Source organism: Furipterus horrens, unplaced genomic scaffold (assembly GCF_987537825.1).
Source record: "Furipterus horrens unplaced genomic scaffold, mFurHor1.1.pri manual_scaffold_1, whole genome shotgun sequence".
NCBI lineage: Eukaryota > Metazoa > Chordata > Mammalia > Chiroptera > Furipteridae > Furipterus > Furipterus horrens.
Window position 1 is genome coordinate 9394158 of NW_028327171.1, and position 20967 is coordinate 9415124.

Sequence of the window (20967 nt, forward strand, 5' to 3'; positions counted from 1 at the left end):
AACGTCCTTAATGACTTATGATATGTTCTAGCTTTTCAAAGAAACACACCAACCTCAAGACAAGCCCAGCCATCCTTCATTTTGAGCAATGGGTCAGGGGACCTCGGGTCCCGCTCCCCACTGGGCAAGACCAGCCCCAGAGGGGACCCCTCCGCCTCACCAAAGACCCTCCTTGGCAGGGCTCCCCCAACCACCATTGGAAAAACGTTCTGGTTTCTCGGTCAGCCCACTTGTTGGCTGGGTCCGCCGCAGGGGACGCAAGGGATAACTGACCCTGTGTCATCTCTTCCGTAGGTCACTGCTCTTCAGCGGGAGGTGTGAATGTCAGGGTGCCCAGAATCAATGAATCAACGAATCAGTGATACAGAAACCTCAGAAACCTCTACAGAAGGAAAAGGTCTGTCCCATCTCCTCTTTTATCCTCTTCCAGACCCTGACCTCTCTGACATTATCTCATTTCCCTGCCTTCGGTGGAGCTCACCAACACCCCAATGCCTAGAACAACTCCTACCATGGTCCCCGGCACTTGACACTCAGGGGACATTCCTGCCTTGCCGGGGACACACTTTGAAAGAAGGAAGGAAGGAATGAATAAACGCTAGAGGAAGGAACAAATGATAGGTGAATGGGGGATGAATAAATGAGTTTTTGGACAGCACCTGGTGTGCTACGACTGAACCGTTTCACGAGAAGGGACATTTCTTGGATTTTGGATCTCACAAAGACAAGCTGGGGGCCCCCAGCTGAGAGCATTAAAAATAGAAGCCGTTAAAAAAAACTTTTTTTTAACGAACTGATGGAAATTCCCTTTATCAAAAGGAGCTGCTGTACATCAAGTCACAAAAGGGACGTGTCCAGGAGCTGAGGACTGTTTCTTGAGCTAATAATACCCTGTCTGGGGACTTCCCTGGGGAGAGCTTGTGAGTGAACCCCCCAGGCTGACCCAGGATATGCATTCTGGTGGTCCCCTATTAAAAGTGGTCATTCAACAGTCATTTAGAGAAAAAAAAAGACACTGACAATTCCTTTCTCAATTACATTGGGCTGTAGACCTGGCTGGCGTGGCTAAGTTGTTTGGAGCATTGTCCCATATCTGAAAGGTTTTGGGTTCGATCCCTGGTCTGGTCCTGTGTGATCCCCAGTCCAGGTGTGTACAGGAGGCAACTGATTGAGGCGTCTCTCTTACATTGATGTTTCTCTCTCTCTCCCTTTCTCTCTCTCCAAAAGCAACGGGGAAGAACATCCTCGGCTGAGGATGAAAAAGAGAATGAAACAAACAAACAAAAACATTAAGCCCCGTGAAAAAGGTTGTTATTTAGGGAAAATGCCTCTGGCCAATTTGTTCTGAGGAGTTTTTGGATAGAACAGCGCTTTGGCAGGTAGGACATTTTGACTGGAAATGTGAAGGTCCAGGTAAGTAATTGGGGGAGCACCCTAGGCTAAGAGTTGGATGTCAGAGATCAGGGAGGGGGAGTATTGCTGGCTCTCCAGGATGGGATCACGCCGTGTGCCCTCCCAAACAGGACTGCACGTGTGCCAGTTCGGGTTGGGTAGGTGCTCCTGACTCCCACCACAGCCTGTGCAAGCTACCAGCTCTTTCACAACTGCCTGCAATATTCCTGAGCTTTTTAACCATTGATTTTTAATTATAGTACACATCCGCTATTATATTAGTTTCAGGTGTACAACACAGTGATTAGACATTTATTTACCTTACAAAGCGATCACCCTGATAAGTCTAGTACCCACCTGACACCATAAAGTTATTACAATATTATTGGCTATATTCCCTGTGCTGTTACTTTACATCCTCATTAATGTTTTTATTTTTAAAGTATAATTTATTGATGGTGTTGTTACAGTAGTCCCATTTTTTTTCCCTTTGCTCCCCTCTGCCCAGTACCCTCCTTCCCTCCAGCAATCCCACCCCCCTTAGTTCATGTCCATGGGTCATGCATATAAGTTCTTTGGCTTCACCCTTTCCTATATTATTCTTAACATCCCCCTATTTTGTACCAAGCAATTATGCTTCTTAGTCCCTGCACCATTTCCCCATTTCTCCCCTTTCCCCCTCCCAGCTGATAACCCTCCAAATGATCCCCATACCTTTGATTCTGTTCCTATTCTGGTTTGCTTAGTTGGATTTTGTGTTTATTTTTTAGATTCAGATGTTGATAGTTGTGAGTTTGTTGTCATTAATGTTCATAGTGTTGATCTTTTTCTTAAGTAAGTCCCTTTGACATTTCATATAATAATAGCTTGGTGATGATGAGCTCCTTTAGCTTTACCTTGTCTGGGAAGTATTTTATCTGCCCTACCATTCTAAATGATCGCTTTGCTGGATATAGTAATCTTGGTTGTGGGGTCTTGCTTTTCATCACATTGAATATTTCTTGCCAGTCCCTTCTTGCCTGCAAAGTGTCTTTTGAGAAATCAGGTGATAGTCTCATAGGCACCCCTTTGTAGGTAACTCTCTGCTTTTCTCTTGCTGCTTTTAAGATTCTCTCTTTATCTTGAAACTTTGTCATTTTAATGATGATGTGTCTTGGTGCGGTCCTCCTTGGGTCTAGCTTGTGTGGGACTCTCTGTGCTTCCTGGACTTATACATCAATTCCTTCACCAAATATGGGAAGTTTTCCTTCTTTATGTTTCACATAAGTTTTCAGTTTCTTGCTCTTCCTCTTCTCCTTCCAACACCCCTATGATTCGGATGTTGGCATGTTTAAAGTTGTCCCAGAGGTTCCTAAGCCTCTCCTCATTTTTTTCAATTCTTGTTTTCTTAGTCTGTATTGGTTGACTGTTTTTTTCTTCCTTATGTTCCAAACCATTGGTTTGAGCCCTAGTTTCCTTCCCTTCACCATTGGTTTTGTGTGGCTTTTCCTTCGTTTCATTTAGCATAGCCTTCACTTTTTCCCTTATGTGTCTGCCATACTTAAGCATATCTGTCAAGCCTGTGAGCATCTTTATCACCAGTGTTCTGAACTCAATGTCTGTTAGGTTGGCTAACTCCTCGTCACTTAGTTATCCCACTGAAACCTTGATCTGTTCCCCCTTTTGGGCCCATACTTCTCTGTCTCCTCATCTTGACAGGCTCCTGTGTTTGTCTGCCTCTGTGTCTTAGGTAGAGCTGTCACACCTGTTACGTTGTAAGAGGCAGAGCCTTGAGGTATTTGTCAGTACAGGGTGACCCATTTCACCACGCTGTGGCGCTGTGTGTGGGGGGAGGGGTCTGAGAGGGAACAATGCTTCTTACTCAGCATTTTCCCCTTTTCCAGGCACTTCTCCCACTTGCATACGGGACTGGCGCCCCTATAGCTGTTGCCCTGGCTGTTGCTCCTGGAGTGCGTGGATCTGTGGAGATTCTAGGACCGTTGGGGCCCTTTAAACAAGCAGATTCTGCTGAGAGACAGGCAGTTTCTTCCTCTGCCCCAACCCCCACTGGTCTGCACAGTCAGAAGCAATGAGGCTTTATTTTCCCCAGTGCTGGGACTGTGAGCTGTGCAGCCTGGTCTGGTGCTGGGAGCACTTCCCAGGTGTCCCTCCCTAGTTTTTAAAATGTGAGACCATGCTTTCCACTGGCCTGCCACTGCTGCCGCCACCGCTGCCATCACCACTGCCACCACTGCACCTCGTCCTCTCCACCCTGGCTCTGCCTCTCCTACCTGTCTGGATGAGTATTTCTTCTTTATATCTTTGTTTGTTGGACTTCCATGTGGCTTGATTTTTGGAACTTCTGGTTGCTCTAGTTTTGAGGTAGTTGTCTCATGACTGTTTTAAACTAGCAATTTGTACTTCTCAATCTCTTCCCCATTTTCACCCATCCCCCAATCCCTCTGGTCTGATGACCATCAATTTTTCTCTGTATTTATGAGTTTGCTTCTGTTTTGTTTGTTCATTTAATTTGTTTTTTAGAGTCCACCTATAAGTAAGGTCATACAGTATTTGTCTTTCTCTGTCTGACTGACTTCACATAACACATCATTAATGCATTTCTCCTAGGAGGGCATACAGATGACCAACAGACACCTGAAAAGATGCTCACCATCACTAATCATCGGGGAAATGCAAATCATAACCACAATGAAATCTTCCCTCACACCTGTTACAATGACTAGCATCAATAATCAATAAATGGCAAACACTGGTGGGGATGTGGAGAACAGGGAGCCCTCTTGGGGGGTATGTAAATCGGTGTGGCTACTCTGGAGAACAGCATCGAGAGTCCTCAAAAAATTAAAACTAGAACTGCCAGACGACTCAACAATTCCATTTCTGGCATTAAAAAAAATAGAGAAGGAGAAAGGGAAGGAGGAAGAGAGAGAGAGAGAGAGAGAGAGAGAGAGAGAGAGAGAGAGAAAGAAGAAGAAGAAGAAGACATATTTGAAAAGATAGCATTATTTACAATAGCCAAAATAAAGCAACAACCTACATGTCCCCTGACAGACGAATGGATAAAGATGTGGTAGATATACACAATGGACTATGATCCAACCATAAAAAAAAAAAAAAAGAATAAAATCTTGCTATATGCAACAACATGGATGAATCTAAAGGGTACTATGCAAAATTTCTGAATATTTATTTACAGTTTCTCACTACCAGTGTGGTGCGCAGGAGCCAGTGGCAGAGGACGGCACTGGCAGGCTCATGGCAGGCTGGGCCCCTTCCGCTTAGTGTTGTTTTAGACTTTGTCCCCTGGGTGCCTTGTTTGTCTCGTCTGGGTCCAGCCCTGATGTCGAACCAACTCAGGTACAGCTTTGGGTCATGAATTGCCTGAGCCCCGTCTTCTCTCCATAAATAGGGGGCTGGGGGCCTTGTCCTGCTGCCATGAGGAGTCTCTCTCCCCAGTCTGCAGAGCCAGGCTTGGTGCTGGTCCTCGGCGCCTTCACAGTGGTGGTCTCGACCTGGGGAGCTTTGAACATCCGACACCTGGGGCCCATCCAGACCTTCCGACATCCTGGGCCTGGGTTGGAACTTTTCTGTAAGTTCCCAAGCAGTCCTGCTTTGCCCCTGGATGTGTCCTAGAAATGTAACCCACTGTGTGTGGGAGGTGGGGGGGCGTGGTGGCAGGGGGCTGACCCACGAGGTATAGCACGGAAGTCTTTAGCTCAGTGGAAAGAAGCCCACATATGAAATCAGGAAACCCTGCCATTAGCAGGAAGGGGGCTAGTTGATTCTGCTCAGCTTCCTGGCCGCTGGGAAGGGACAGTCACGCCTGTTCTGCTTGCATGACAATGTTATTAAGAAAACCCAGTGAGCTGTGACCTCTGCTGTGCCATGCAAATGCTCGCCATTCATGGTATGGCTTTAGGGAGACACAACAGGCCCAATGTAGAGGTTGTTTTCAAGGTTGGGGTGTCTGTGCCCACAGTGACAGAGCGTGACAGGCTCAGCCCAGTCGGTGAGCACCTGCAGAACAGCCACCGCGTTGATCAAGAGCTTCACCAGGGCACAGATCAACCTCTCAGGAGGGAGCTGGGGGAGACCCCATCCTTCTCCTCTGCCCTGTCCCCATTGGCTGAAACCAATAGGGAAGGGAAGGGAAGGTCTGGGCGTGGTCCGGTGACAGAAGCCTGGGTTTGGGCACTGTCTCTAAGCTGTTCTCGTCTAAGTGAAGAAGCTCAATCTCTCCTTTAAGGAGTGTGACCAGGAGATGGGCCTGAGAGTCTAGAGGAGTGAGTCTGGCTGTTCTGGAGTTTTTCCAGGAAAAAAAAATATTGCAGGCTTTGAGGAATCTGAGACAAACATTTTAAAAAGGAGCTTGTGTACTTATGTAATCATGCTCTTCAGTTTGCCACATTTTCTCATGTAAACCTTAACCTACATGGCTGCTTCATCTCTGCATGCTCCTCCCTCATCCACCTGCTGACTTGTGCAGGGCTCAGGGCACCCCGTGGCCTGACAGGGACAGACTCTGGAGTGTGGCCATATGTCCTGACCTGCTGGAGGCCTGGACACAAGACCACCTCTTGGACCATACGCAGTGGGCAGTCCAAACACATCTCTCTCAGGACCATAGTGGGGGTCCAGGAGGGACCAGGCACTTCTTCCCCGCCCTCGGTGGCTTCACCTTCACATCGGACACCTTGCAGCCTCTCTGGAAGCCCCAAGAGCTTGGTGGCGAGGACCGAGATGCCTTAGGACAGAACCGTCGCTTATCTCTGGGAATGTGAATTCCATGTTTCACCTGAGCCACATGCATGGAGTTGATTCAAGTGGCTTATGGGCAGTGCCCCCACTCCAATGAGAGCCTTCTGCCTCCTAGGTCCTTTCCCCTCCAGTCCCCTGTCCCACGGTGGGGGTTGTCACAACCCTGCCCTAGGACAGCCGGAGACTTCGGCCGGACAGTGTCCTGCCCCTGCCCCCGACAAGAATGTTTCAGTATCTGAAAATTCTGCCCTCCCCGCTATAGGTGGCAGGCCCCCATGCCCTGCAGAGGATGCTCGTGGTCCAGGAAGAAGATAGTGGTGATGACACATACCTAACATCCTACAGTTTCTGTCATTTTCCAACACACTGCATGCCCTTTCTCATTTTGTCCTTACGGAGACCCCCTCCCCACTCCTCCCCCCACCCCAGTTGACCAGAGCACAGGCACTGCTTATATTTTGCACAGAGGGGCTGAGTCACTTGGCCAAGTGCACAGCAAGGTGGAGGGACCTGGCTGGCACTTTTGTCTTAGGCCCTGCCCCGAGCTGTGGCCACCAAGATGTCCCCCAACCCTTGGTGTGGAAAGAGTGCCAGGGACAGCTCCATGCTTGAGGGGCTCCTTTCCGACTTGACTTCCTGGGCTACGAAAGTGTCACTTCCTCTTTTAAGCCCTAAGGGCAGACAGGAAATTAACAAAAATCTGTTGTTTTTGTCTCCAAAGGGTTGGGTTTATTGCAATTCCCCCTATGGCTAATGGCCCCCGTCTTGTCAAGGGTGGCCTTGCGGAATGTGTGTGATGGTTGGGACCTGTGGTGGAGCAGGTCCCACGACCCCCACATCTGTTCTGGGACTCAGACCATGGTCCCCAAAGCCTAGAACCCATCAGGAAGCCCCAGCTCACCCCAGGAATAAGGGAAGCCACTTCCAGACCAGGACACCAGCTAGCAATGACCTCAAGAAAGTCCTGAACTGGAACGCCTACATGCCAAGTTCACCAATTCTGATTTGGGTCATGATTCTTCATGATGGAAAAAAATCCAGGACAATCCCTTCCTTGGTGCATGGCAGGTATCCCCCTCTGACCATGGGACTCCCACTGTGGGGCCCCCTCTGATTGTGGGGTACCCTGTCTTTCTTCGGGGTCTCACTCTGACTGCAGGGCTCCCTCTGTTTATGGGTCTCTCGTCTACAGCCAGTACTTACCCCGAACCCGGGCCCTCGAATTCACAATTCTTTCAATGTGTTCTGATTGTTGCCAGTTACTACTAGTTTGGACTTGATGCTTTATTTATTGTAGAGGATAAAAGATTCCTGGGGGGTGTCCCCCCAGTGTTTATAAACAACCACACACCACATGGTGAGATTTCACTGTCCTTCAAAGCACGAAGTGTAGGTTTTCCTGCCATGCCTAACCCCCAGCCCCTGACCCCACCAGCTTGGACATTGCCCCTCCTTGACCATCCCACCCCTGTCTGGTCCCACTGAGGACACATTAAATTTAGATCAGGCATGAACTCCCTTCTTCCCCAGACAGGTCTGCTTAGTCTCCCTGGAAGTTTTTTTCTTTTTCAAATTTGGAGGTTTAAATGGAAGATGAACAGAGAACCCAGTCAATTATAAAAACAGAAGGCAAGTGTCCCAGGATTCTGAGAAATGGACCGTTTCCAGAAGTCTGCGATGCCAGACACCTTTTGTGTGCACAGCCCTGCTTGTTCAGCCTCGGGGCAGCGTGGGAAGTCCCTGACGGGCTCAGGTGCCGCACTCTGGCTGGACAACCCCGGCAGCGGGGCCGCCTCAAGCCTTTTACAGTTGCTGTCAAGCTCTGGAGTCCGCTTACGCAGATCACACCACTTTCAGGGCAGGAATTGCTGTATCTCTGAAGCCTGGACACACCAGACACTAAATGTACTCTTCATGGACAGGCCTGTCCCCTGAAACAAGCGACAGTGTGCACCCGACCCCACCAGATTGTTGTGCATCTCTCACAGTTCAGTGAAAGAAATTGCTCAGGTTCAAGGCTTTACGATTTATCCACACCCTTCCCCCTTCTTTTGTAGGAAGTGATTTTTTTTTTTTTACATTTTAATAATTTTTTACTTTTCAATTATAGTTGATGTACAATGTTATATTAGTTTCAGGTGGGCAACTTAGTGATTAGATATTTATATAACTTACAAAGTGATAACACAATAAATCGAGTACCAATCTGATCGTCGGCAGCCGTCCGTCTCGAGAGACAATGGTGTAGCTTCTTAAGAGTCTATCTGCACCGCCGAGAATGGCTGTGCAGTCCGACTCGGGAGTGACACGGTATCTGTCTCCTCCCGTGTTGAATCGACATCTTGCGATGACGCTGGAGTGTCCTCTCCAGTGAAGCTGAAGCTACAGAGCCTGGGCAGGGTGATATGGAGGGTCTGCTGTTGCCCATGCAGCAGACCTCCCCTCTCTTTGCAGCTGAAGGGTCCAAGGGAAAGACGGAGTCAATACAGCTTGGTTTCAGGTGCGCCGCCGGAGTTGCCGGTGTTGACTACAACATCGAACCGCCTTAGGGACTCCGGCTCCGGATTTTCTGTCAGGGTTTACTCCCTTAGCCTTTCCCCTGAAGAGGTATGCCGCAAGGCAGCGGAGGTTTTTTGGAGTCAGAGTTTTCCTTCTCTGATGTGCTCTGACTGGAAGATCGAACCAGCGACACTTAGCTCGCAGGCCGACGCTCAATCCACTGAGCCAAACCAGCCAAGGGCCACCAATCTGATACCATACTTAATTATTACGATACTATTGACTATATTCCGTGTGCTGTACTTTACAGCCCCATGGCTATTCTGTAACTGCCAATTTGTACTAACCACACCCTTTCACCTTTATTGCCCACGCTTTAACCTCCCTCCTACCTGGCAACCATCAAAATATTCTCTGGCTGCTGTGACTCAGTGGATTGAGTGCCGGCCTGAGAACCAAAGTGTCGCCGGTTTGATTCCCAGTCAGGGCACATGTCTTGGTTGCAGGCCAGGTCCCCAGCTGGGGGCACACAAGAGGCAACCACACATTGATGTTTCTCACCCTTCTTTCTCCCTCCTTTGCACTCGCTCTAAAAATAAATAAAATCTTGAAAAAAAATTGTTAAAAAATGTTCTCTGTATCTATGAGTCTGTTTCTGGCCTGCTTGTTAATTTTGCTCTTTAGACTCCACACAGAAGTGAAATTATCTGCCATCTGCCTTTCTCTGTCTGACTTCTTTCATTCAGCACAATACCCTCTAGGTCCATCCATGTTGTCACAAATGGCAAGATTTCATTTCTTATGGCTCAGTCACATTCCATTGTATATATGCACCTCTTCTTCTTTATTCATTCATTTACTGATGGACACTTAGGTTGCTTCCGTACTGTGGCTGTTGTAAATAATGCTACAATGAACATATGGATCTTTTTGATTAAGTGGTTTGGATTTCTTTGGATAAATACCCAGAAATGGATCTCTGGATCCTTCTTTTCTCTTGTTATAGCCTTTGTTTTAAAATCTATTTTGTTTGGTATAAATATTGCTACCCCAGCTTTGTTTGCTTTCATTTTAATGAGTATCTTTGATCTGAAGTGAGTCTCATATAGACAGAATATGTAGGGTCTTGTTTTATTATCCATTCAGCCACAGCACGTTTTCTGATGAGAGTATTTAATCCATTTTCATTTAAAGCGATTGTTCATAGATATACAGTAGTCCCTCTCTGTATCACCGTTCACTTATCGCGGCCTCACTGTATTGCGGGATTTTAAAAAATATTATATTTAATTATTTATCGTGGATTTTTTGCTATATCGCAGGATTTTGTGGTACTTGTACAGTAAATACTAAAATAAATGTAAGTTTCCTACTTCGCAGATTTTCACCTATCACTGGGGGTCTAAAACGTAATACCCATGATAAGTGAGGGATCAGTGTATATTTATTGCCTTTTATTATTCATATATTTATTTATTTATTTATTTACTTTTTATTCTTAAAGAAGACCCTTTAACATTTCTTGTAATACTGCTTTGGTGTTCATGATTTCCTTAAGCTTTTTCTAGTCTGGGAAGCTCTTTATCTGTCCTTCAATTCTCAGTGATAGCTTTGCTGGCCTGAGAAGTTTCTGTTGTGAAATCAGCTGACAGTCTCAGGGGAGCTCCCTTGCAGGGAACTAATTGCTTTTCTCTTGCTGCTTTTAAGATTCTCTCTTTATCTTTCACCTTTGACACTTTAATTATGATGTGTTTTGGTGTGGCCCTCTTTGTATTCATGTTGTTTGGGACTCTCTGTGAGGAAGTGATTTTTTTAAGTGACTTTCCCCTCTAAAGACTAAAGTGTGGCTCGAGAGCTCCTTGGTTTTGGGGTCTGGAGGAAATCCTAATCAGGCTTTTCTGTCTGAGCCATGGTGTCCCTCGGTCCGGTAGAGGCCATGACTACAAAGGGCCTTGCCAGGAGGTGGGGGCAGGTTGTAGTGATGCCAGGCCTAGCTGCTGGGGTGGGGCAGGGAGCCACCAAGGGCATGGTGCCTTGTGTTGGGATTAAACAGTACTTTCTGGATCTCTGTCCTGGCAATTCCTGGGCCTGAAGCTGTTGCTGTTGCTCTCATGGCCCCTCACTGGCAACCTTGGCCACATGCTGCACATTCCCCTTCACACCTCCAGGTTCAGCTATATATTTCTTTTTTAAAAGTTGTATTTATTTATTTTTAGAGCGAGGTGAAGGGAGAAGGAGAGGGAGAGAAATATCAATGTGTGGTTGTCTCTTGCGCGCTCCCAACTGGGGACCAGGCCTGCAACCTAGGCACGTGCCCTGATTGGGAATCGAACTAGCAACCCTTTGGTTCACAGGCCAGTGCTCAATCCACTGAGCCACAGCAGCCAGGGCAGCCACATCCCTTCTGAAGGACTCCCCTTGTCTGGCCTTGTCCTCCACCCATGGCTTCCTCCAGCCTCAGCCCACCTGTGCCCAGCCTCCCTGAGACAGAAGACTCCATTTCTCCTTGCAACAGAAGCCTCCAGAGTGCCCGTCCTTGATGGGGCTGTCCACGTGTCTGAAGGGATCTGATCTGGCGAGGCGGAGGCATGGGCCCCAGGGAAGGCCCAGATGAGTGGGGGTGGGTATGGAGTAGCCTGGAGCTGCCCCTTCCCAGACTGCTGCCCTAACTTGCAGAAAGAAAGCCAGGCTCCTCCCAGCCACCCTCTTGGGCTCAGAGGTTGACTTCAGCACAACTGAAGTCCCAACTGATGGAGGCTGGCTAAGAGCAGGGCCAGTGAGATGACACAGGGTGCCAGGGCCAGGGCCTGGTCTCCTGTTGTGGGGGTGGGGCAGGGTTCACCCACTGGGCCTGGCTCGTGGGAGGTGCTTCCTACAGCGGAGTGTAAAGATTGTATCTGTGTGTGGTCATCGCGTGGGGCGAAGAACCCAAAGGTCGGCACAGTGCCCAGCTGTGTGTTCTCAATTTATGTCTAGACTTCAGCCGGCTGTAGGCCTGCCTCCCGGTTCCTACCCTCTCTCCTGCCCCAGTCTCCTCTCTCTCTCCTAACCCTCTCCCAACTCTGCCCATTTCTCCATCTTCCTTTCCTCCTCTTGGGGGCTGTAGTGGGTGGAATAGTATCCCCTCAAATTCATGTCCTGGAGACTCAAAATGTGGCCTTATTTAGACCTAGGGTCTCTGCAGATATAATTAGTTAAGACGAGGTCACTCTGGGTTAGGGTGAGCCCTAAATACAGACTGGTGTCCTTACAAGAGGAGGAGAGGAAACCACCAGAGGCTTTGGGGTACAGCCCCACACCGAGGGTCACCTGGAGCTTCGGCCGCTGGAGGAGACACAGAAGGGCCCTCCCCTCTCCAAGCCCAGGGAGCCAGCCTGCTCGCAGGGGAGGACGGGCTTCTGTTCTGAGCCGGCCGGGACCATCCTGGGAGCTCAGGCCTCCACAGCACAGATGTGCTCCCAGCCTCTCTGCCTGGGCCCGTAATGAGTGACTCCGCATGCTACCCCCACCCAAGGTCCTGGGCCCTGCAGCCCTCTCAGGCGGCATTTTACGAATCACGGTGTTTGCTCCTGTCACCTCTCAGTCACATCTTGGAGTCAGGGAGACAGTGAAAGAGGGGTACTTGCTTTGGGCCTGCTGAGAGCAGGGGTCCTTGCTGTTCCCATTGTCCCTTGCCCATGGGTCAGTTCATGGGGGACATTTGAAGCACATGGACAGCAGCTGTGCTCTGAGGACCAGCGCCTTCATTTAGACCAGCTGCCTCCCAGCACACAGACCCCCCCAGTGCTTTCTGTGGGACCTCTCCCCTCACAGCCAGGCCCAGCCCTGGGACCCTCACCGTTGCTGGTCCCCTGCTCCCAGCAGCTCTAGCACCTGCCCTAGGCAGACTCAGCCAAGGGGCAGGGACCCACGGAGGTGAGTCACAGTCTCTTGGGGGAGGGGCAGAGCCCTGAGCTCAGACCACAGTGGGTGAGAGATGGGGCAGGGAGGGCAGTGGGGAGGGAGGGCTTGGGGGAGGCCCAGATCAGGGTCCTCAGGGCTTGACTCAAGGTTGCTGGTCAGGAGTCCGCACAGCTCCTGACGTTGGTGCTTTCCAGGGTTAGGGTCGCAGGGCCCCAGAGGTGCTCTCCAGGAGGCGGTGGCAGAAGCCCCCTCCCCAAAGCTCAGCTATTCCTCTGGCTGCTAGAGACAAACAGACAGGAGGCCCTGGATTCTTTTTATCTTTTTAACAGTTTACTTTTTATTGTATTTTCTCCCAACCATTCATGTCCCTTATGCCCTCTTCCACTCACCCTAGATTCTAGGCATTAAAGACCCACTGGCCCCTGGAACAGGGTCTGTCCCGAACCTTCGGGAGCTGCCTGACTCCACCCTCCTCACAGAAGTCCCCCAGCTTGTCACTTCTTCCTAATTAAGCAGGACAAATATAGATTCAAGGAAAGCATTAACTGCCTATCAGTCCCTATGGAGCCTCTCACCGGTGGGAATCTGGGTGCTGGAGACCAAGGGGTGGCTGTCCTGGTCAGAGTGCAGCAGAGGGCTCAGTGCAGACTGGGGTGGGGACAAGGACAGGGTGGGCAATGACAGTTGTGGGCCAGGAAGACTATAGCAGGGGGCGGTAAGACCATCCCTCTTTAGCCCCTGCTGACTTTTGGGTGGGGGAGGGGTCGGTCACCGGGGACAGAACTGTCCCAGGTCAGGTAAGAACGCTGCCCTCCTGTGAAGGTGTCCTCGGAAAAGCTGGGCTCCGTGGGAACTAAAGCTGAGACACGCTGCCAGAGGGCCAGAGGGCCAGAGCCCCAGCTGCCTCACCCAACCATGGCCGGTGCAGGGCTGGCAGCCTTCCCTCGAGGTGCCCGGGTCAGGAAGATGTTCTAAAGCCACTGCTGCTCACCCCACGGTGGGGCAAGCTGGACTGGCTGTGGTGGCCGCAGCCATAGGGGGCATCTGAGCAGCAGGGGCCAGTAGACAGAATCTGGTTCCAGCTGCCTTGCGTTCCAGGGGGCAAGCAGGGACACAAGGAGCAGTGACAGGTGCAGCTGCTGCCTGCCTGTCCCCCTGCCCGTGAGGATCCATCCCGGTTACTAGTCTCGGCTCCGCCTCAGGGGGTGTTTACTGCTCACCTGCTATGTGTGTTGAAGGATCCCCGGGCGCCCAGAGACCAGGGTTCCAACGGCTGCCGGCCCCCAGCACTGCCAGGGGCCTGCAGTTCTCGTGCCCACCCAGCCAGCTCTGAGGCAATGGGTCGGGCAGCTCCCACCTCTGTCAGGTCCCAGGGGCCCTGCTAGGTGGCGACTGAGGCTGACACCCCTGACCTAGGATGCTCCCAGGCCTAACGCTGTTAACCCCACATCTCCCCGAGACCCCGTGTGCATGGGGGTGGGAAGCAGGGCCTCCACTTGCCCTGCCCACCCTGAGAAAGTGGCCTAAGGGCAGGGCCGCACCCTTGCACCGACCTTTGTGGGGACACTTCTCTGTGATGGGCCGTCTGTATGTTTTCAGACTTTGAGCAGCGTCCCCCGCCTTCTACACACCAGTAGCAGCCCCCCACCAAGACAACTAAAATGCCTCCAGACCCCCCTGACCTGCAGAAAGGACGAGCTGAGCTGACCAAAGCCAATTGACATAGCTTATGCTGTGTATTTTCTTAAAGTGGGTTTGTAGGAAGCAGATAGCGATGCGAGGGGGAGGGGGGTGACCAGTGCAAGCTTAGGGGATATGGAAGTGCGCCATGCTCCAGGGGCCAGCCTGTCTCCCCCAAGCTGGAGGGAGGGAGGGGCTGCTGGGCTGTGGCTTCCAGGAGCTCCCTGACCCCCGGTTCAGGCCAAGCATGGGGCTGGGAGAAGGGCTCAGGGAAGGCCTCTCCGGGCCCAGACGGTATGGCGCAGAAGCCTGTGAGCCCGGTCCCCAGCTGCCTCCCCCAGGAAGGAAACCAGCTTCAGACAGGAAAAGCTGGACCCAGACTCAGCTTCCCCACATGGCTGCCACAAGCCATCCTGCCCTGAGCACCTCCAGGGCCCCTCAGGGTCAGGAGCGGAGGACGGCCCCCACACTGCAGTCTTCTCTGCTTCAAATGACAGTTAGTGACCCTTCTGTCACTCTTTTAGGGATATAATGCTTTCATGTTAAAAGTCTGGGTGGTCCCTCATCACATGTGTTTAAAAGCCACATGAGGGCTTTTTGCTACAAAGACAAATGAAGGATTTCTTGCGACAAGTGTTTAACTCAGTTTCACCACAGAGCCAGGTCCTCACTTCTGCTCCAAGTCTAGGTCTGGGGCCCATCAGTGCCGAAGGACCATGGGCAGAACCACAGGCCCCATTTTCCTGGGTGTGCATGCCTGGGTTACCTGACAGCCTCCTTTGCAGAACCTTCTGGAAACATTAAACTGCACGATTCATTCCAGGCAACAACATGGAAACTGCCCAGGGAGGACCAGGGCCACTGTCCATCCCCCATCACCTGGGGGGCCTGGGAGCCTCTGAGGAACCCGGCGTTTGAGTCGACGTCTCCATCAGATGCTGCAGGTTCTCAGGGGAGGCCGGGCGAGAGGCCGTGGCGACAGTGCAGGGGCCCCTGAGGAAGGTACAGCGTGTTCTGAAAGGCTACCACACTGCCAGCCGTGCCCTCTGCATCCACGTCACAGCCCCACTTCGAAGGACTTAGGTGATCACATGTCCAAGCGTGTGCCCGCTGGAAGTGCACACTGTCAGTCCCTCCCGAGCCGTGTGTCACTCACCACAGAGCCCAGGTACGTGGGCGCCAGCAGCAGCCTTCTCTGCATGCAATTCCATTGTGCTTTTTTGGGAGGGAAATGCAGCTTTTCACCAAAACGACCGAGGCTGAATGTTCTTCCCAGTGAGTACCCAGAGGAAAGTGCATCCTGCGGGTCTCTCCGTGTCAACCATTTCCCGCATTTGGGACTCACACACATGCGGACGATCACAGGAGCCCTGCAGACATCTTCCATCAACACCTGCCCAGCAGAGGCCATCCCGGAAGAGAGTGGACACCTTCACTCTTCTTTCTACATGGGCACCCAGCCTCCTGTCACTCTCAGAACGCCTCGTCCCACAGCGCACATCTGGGACACGAAGAAAAGCTCCAAGGACTCTCGGGGCTGGTGCTGGGAAGGATGCATCCTGAGGTCCTTTTCTGCTGTGTTTGGCAGCAAAGGTGGGGCACCTGCTAGCAGGAGGGGTATGTGGTATGTCCCAGAGCTGCTGGCCTGTTCAAAAGGGCCTCAGCCTGGGGCAGGGCAGCTCCTGGCACATTTTCCCTGGGGTCAAGTGTGGTCTTTCCAGGGGAAGCCCCTGCGTGTCCCCTCCAAGACCAAAAAGGCTTCGTGTCCATGAGGCCCCATGTTAATGACGCAGGTAAGGCCAATAGTCTCCCTTTGCCACCGGCCTGATGGCATCAGTTCCCAAGATGCCATCCGATATCTCTCTTGGTGGCATCTCAGAGAAGCCTTGTCCATGTCCTGGATGGTGAGTTCTTGTCAGACATGGTCTTGGAAGGAAAGAGAAGGGAGAAGGATGTGAAATACTGTGCTTGCTCATTTTCATTTTGGAGGCAAAGAGGTTTTCTCGGGACTCAGCACAGTGAAACCAAGCGGTTCAAAACAGTGGCCTGCAAACAGCATGCTTGACCAGACTCAGACAAGGCAGGGCCCCAGCTTTTAGTAACCGTGTTCCCAAGTTATCTGAAATTGGCTTGCATGGGCCCCGGCGGTGCATCTCCTGCAGCCAGGCAGCCAACCTGACCCAGGTGTGCCTGGTTAACAGGTGGGCCCACTTGTGGTGGGTGCTCTGGGCACCCGGCCACCCCTCCCCCAACCCCCGTAGGTGGAGCTATGAGACTCAGACAGGTGCAGTTATTTGTCTAGATTGAGGGCTGGCCTGACTGCAAAGCTGCTCACAGCTCGAGGCTCACAGCCAGCTCAAAGCTGAAAGTGGGAAACGGGAGACTGGGTGAATATTTTTCCCAAACTGGGACTGGAATCATGACCTTTGCTCTGGGACTGTGGGTTGCTTGGCTCCCCCAGGAAATACCAGATAATTGTTCTATCAGAAAGGACTCAGTGTCTGAACTCACTTAAGACCCCCGTGGGGAAGGGGCAGGGGTGAGGGTGGAGAATGGAAGCTGGCGGAGGTGCCAGGGATCCTGGTCCTACTTAAACTCCCTGCCCTGTATACGTCTGCAAAATTCCATAGCCCAGTGACAGCAAGTGGCCATGTGGACAGGGCTATGTGCCGAAGGGGGCCAGTGGGAAATGCCTGCCCTGGGGGTTTCATTGTCTCTGAAAATGGAAGCCCCTACATCTGAGTCACCAGGTACCACTCATGCCAAATGGCAAACACTGAGGAAGTGGGTGCGAAGCCACCGGGGCCTTCATAACCTGCACGCTTTTCCCCCGAGCCTCCTCTGCTCTTGGCAAACTCACCGGTAAACTCCAGCTCTGGCTTTGAAGACCGGGCACCTATTGAAACAAACCAGAGATGCTCAGGGTGGGCTGCGGAGGGTGGGAAGGGGCCATTCTGAAGATCCCAGTGGCCTGCGCGCTTGGGCTGGGAACGGACTCCCAGGGGAGGGATCCTCAGGCCACCCCGCTTCGGGGGCAGGTGCTTTGTAAGAGGTAAATGTGGGAGAAGCACATTAAGATGCTTTGTGCCCCAGACTCAGGGCATCCTCTGCGGCCTGGCCAATGGGCAGCTTGGCTTCCACAGAAATGAACTCCTCTAGCTTTGGAATGCGTCCTTCCCACCCCAAACTTGGGAGATGGTGTCAGGGACATGGAGCCTCAGACCTTGGGCTTCAAATCCACACGAGGGGGAGGTTAACGCCATTAAAACTGCACTTCAATAAAGCCAACTCCTTGCAGAATTTTTAAATAGCTTGAAAAAAGGCAAAAACACGGACTCCCCCGAATAAGAGCCAACCATCTATCTACCCATGCCCCTACCTGGTACCTGCATCGCTCCAGCGGGGACACCGGCTCCTGCATCTCCAGGCCGCAACCACTGCCGCCGCCACACCCACCACGATCAGCACAGCGAGCACGGTCCTGGTTTTCTCCGCGTGGGTGCCGCCTGGGTTCTCCTCGTGGGTGTTGCCAGGGTTCCCAGTGATGCTGGCATTGGTCCCATTCAATGGCTCTACGAGAAAGAGGAAAATAACCCGAGACTTATAGCACCAGGAGGAAAAGGTCTTTCATCTTGAAGAAAAATATATTAATTCCAAAGAACTTCCCTGACATGGTGTTGGGCTTTTTAAAATATAAAGGTGATGGTGAGAAGGGCTTTGTCTTCCAGGTGTGGCTCCTCCCCACTTGCCTGAGGGTCCACACCTGGGCAGGGCCATGGCGGGAAGCACAGGTCCTTCTGGCTTTACACATTTAACTTAATTTAACCTTTTCCAGCTTCATTGCTGGCTTTTAAAAAATAATCCAGGTGCAATGTTTACATAACATGACATTATTTTAAGGTGAACAGTTCTGTGGCATTTAGTACATTCTCAGTACAGTGCTGTCGCAACCATTATCTAATGCCAGGATTTTCTCATCACCCAGAAGAAAACCCGTCACCTTCAGTGTCACAATTCACCCCCTCCCCGAGCCCCTGACAACCTCGGACCTGCTTTCTGTCTCTAAAGATTTGCCCATTCTGGATATTTCATATAAAAGGAGCCATACAACGTGTGACCTTTTGTGACTGGCTCATTGCACTTAGCATGTTTGCATGCTTCGCCCACATTGTAGATCAGGGCCAGCTACACGGATCTGACCCGTGCAGACCTGGCGGCCCCTGCTCAAAGGGCCTGTGCTTGTTGTAATGCTCTGCTGTCACCATCTTGGATTCTTGTAAATTTTGAACAAGGAACCCTGCACTCTTCCCACTGTGCACCGAGCCCCACAGGTCATGTAATGGGCATCCCTTTCCTGCAGCAGGTATGGCCCACAGATGCACCTCCACCTTCTACCTCTTATCCCACACTTCGGGAGAGCCTGTGGCCTCTACAGAGTCACCTGTCCACGGGGAGGCCTTGGGCCAGCAGCCAGACCCAGTCGGACCCTGTAGCACGGTGGCGGGGGGCAGCCTTCTGGGGCAGGGACACACACCCAAAGTCAAAGAGCTCAGCTGGTGCTGTGCAGGTGTGGGCTTCAATCCTGACACTGTCATTGCTGCCTAGTTCTGGGGCTTCTGAAATGTTACACAGCCTTTCAGAGCCTCAGTCCCTCATCTGTGAAATGGGCCTCCAAGATGACCCCGTGAGTAAAGATTAAGTCAAGTAAGTGTGCATTGAGCACCCAGCCCTGTGCCCATCCCCACAGACATGGTAATTCCATCACTGCACACCCGACTCTTCCCTCCTCTCCCTTCCAACTACCTTCCTGATGCCACTGCCAGGCTGCCTCATAGGGGCTTTATCTTCTGCCTGAGAGGATCTCCTGTCACCCCAGGCCCACATCCTTGGGTTGGGGTCGGCCTGCGGAGCCTGGGGTACCCTACCTGTCTGGCTGCTGACAGTCAGGTTCTGGTGCAAAAGCACGTTCTCGATGCAGCAGCCGACGTTCACGTTGGGGACCCGCTGGATCCTCAAGACGCTGACCACGTCATACAAGCCCCGTGCGTTCAGGGAGACCGTGCTGTTCTGCAGGGCCTTGTCCAGCAGGCTGTTGTCCGTCTTATTGATCCAGTACACGTTTGGTCTGGGATAGCCATCCGTAGACGTGCACGTGAAGGTGAGCTCCTCGTCCTGGGGGGCGCTCTGGGGGGCGCTGACCACGGGCATGCTGTAGTTTGCTGTAGGGGAGGGAAATGCGAGGTGAGGGATGCCGGATTCTGAAGGTCAGAAACAGAACGGAGCCCAGGGCCAGGCGACAGGGGAGGCATGCCCCTGAGCCTGCTGGAGAGGCAGGCCCAGGGCTACAGTCTGGGCAGGGGGCATGGACCCCGTTCTGCCCAAGAGTCATCTCCTCCACTCCCAAAAGAAGAGTGACTGAGCCTGGGGCAGTGACTGCACTGGCTCCCGGCTCCAGAGAGGGCGGTCTCATTTGCATTCAGTGACCTGGAGAGCTTGCAATCACCTTAAATGAACACAGTACATCTCTGAACTAAACTGCGCCCCGAGCATCTTGATTGACTTTCATTTTCTTCCTAAATTCTGATCTCTACCTAAATTCTGATCTCAAAACTGCTTTAGAGCACACCTTCCTAATTTTCCTTTAAAAATCTAGCTTGGGTTGGGTTGGCGAATTCGAGGCAAAGGCAGCAAGATTGGGGGTATTTCTGTGAAACCAGGGAGCCTCAGATTATGAAAAACTTTCTTACAAGTTGAATGATGTTTCAACCAATTCAGCTTCATGCAGTTAAGCACTAGACTGCTCATTGAGACTGGGATTTTCTTCATGGGAAGAAACAGGTGAATGAGCCAGAAGATGGGCCTCCTTCAGGCCAGGCCGCAAGGCTGGGATGAAGTCAGGTCTCAGCGTTGAAACTCTTACCTGCCACATGCAGCGTGACCACAGTATCCACAATCTTCTCTAAATTCCTAAACACCAGGCAGTGAAAGTTCCGTTCGTCTTGGGGGGTGATGTTGTACAGACGGAGGGAGAAGTCACCCTGTTTGATGCTGTCTAGTGACATGTGAGCCCGGTCCTTGTACTGGTTGTTGTCATGGCCCACGGAGCCATTCCCAGCCAGGTAGTAAGTCACACTTTCTAGGTTGCCAGTAACACTAATTTGCCAATAAACAAAAAGTTCTTTTAAATCAAAACTCTTTTCTTTGGTGTAAGTGCAGACGAGCTCGGTGCTGCCGCCCACCATTGCGTTGACTACTTTTTCTTGAGTGTCTGCAACGATTCAAAAGGTACCACATTTACTTTTTGAGGTTGACTCCTAGCCTGTGAAGTTACTTTGACGGGGTGGAGGGGACCCTCTCAAACATCAGCGCTAACTCATTTCAGTAGAAAAGGAACGTATTCGTTTGATATACATCGGAATGCAGTATTTTAAAAATTCAGAATTCGTGGGAAGCTCCTGCACTGGATTGGCTAAGGCTGATTTCCTGTTGGTATGGAAGAGGCCACGAGCATTGGGAATAGAGGGGTTGGACACCGGGACTCTTTTTGCTACTTCTTAGGAGTTTATAATTCATTCAAATTAAAAAGGTTTTGTAAAAATTTAGACATTTAAACATCAGTTTCTCATCAACAGTCTTATAACACTGCTTGCACTGTCTCAAGAAAGGCCCATGTGATGTGTCCTGACTGGCTTCGCCATCTGTATAAACAAACACTTGGATGCCTGCAGGAAAAGT

At 51.3% G+C, this 20967-nt stretch overlaps 1 protein-coding gene across 1 annotated transcript; it reads right to left on the minus strand.

Moving 5' to 3' along the window:
* Positions 1–17592: 17592 nt before the first annotated feature.
* ICOSLG (inducible T cell costimulator ligand) lies at positions 17593–20498 on the minus strand. The gene is made up of 3 exons (XM_090272153.1): positions 20153–20498; positions 19158–19451; positions 17593–17804 (listed from the first exon to the last, which is right to left on the minus strand). Exons 1-3 carry the CDS (start codon positions 20472–20474, stop codon positions 17608–17610), a joined length of 813 nt encoding a protein of 270 aa, XP_090128279.1. The 5' UTR covers positions 20475–20498; the 3' UTR covers positions 17593–17607.
* Positions 20499–20967: the final 469 nt, after the last annotated feature.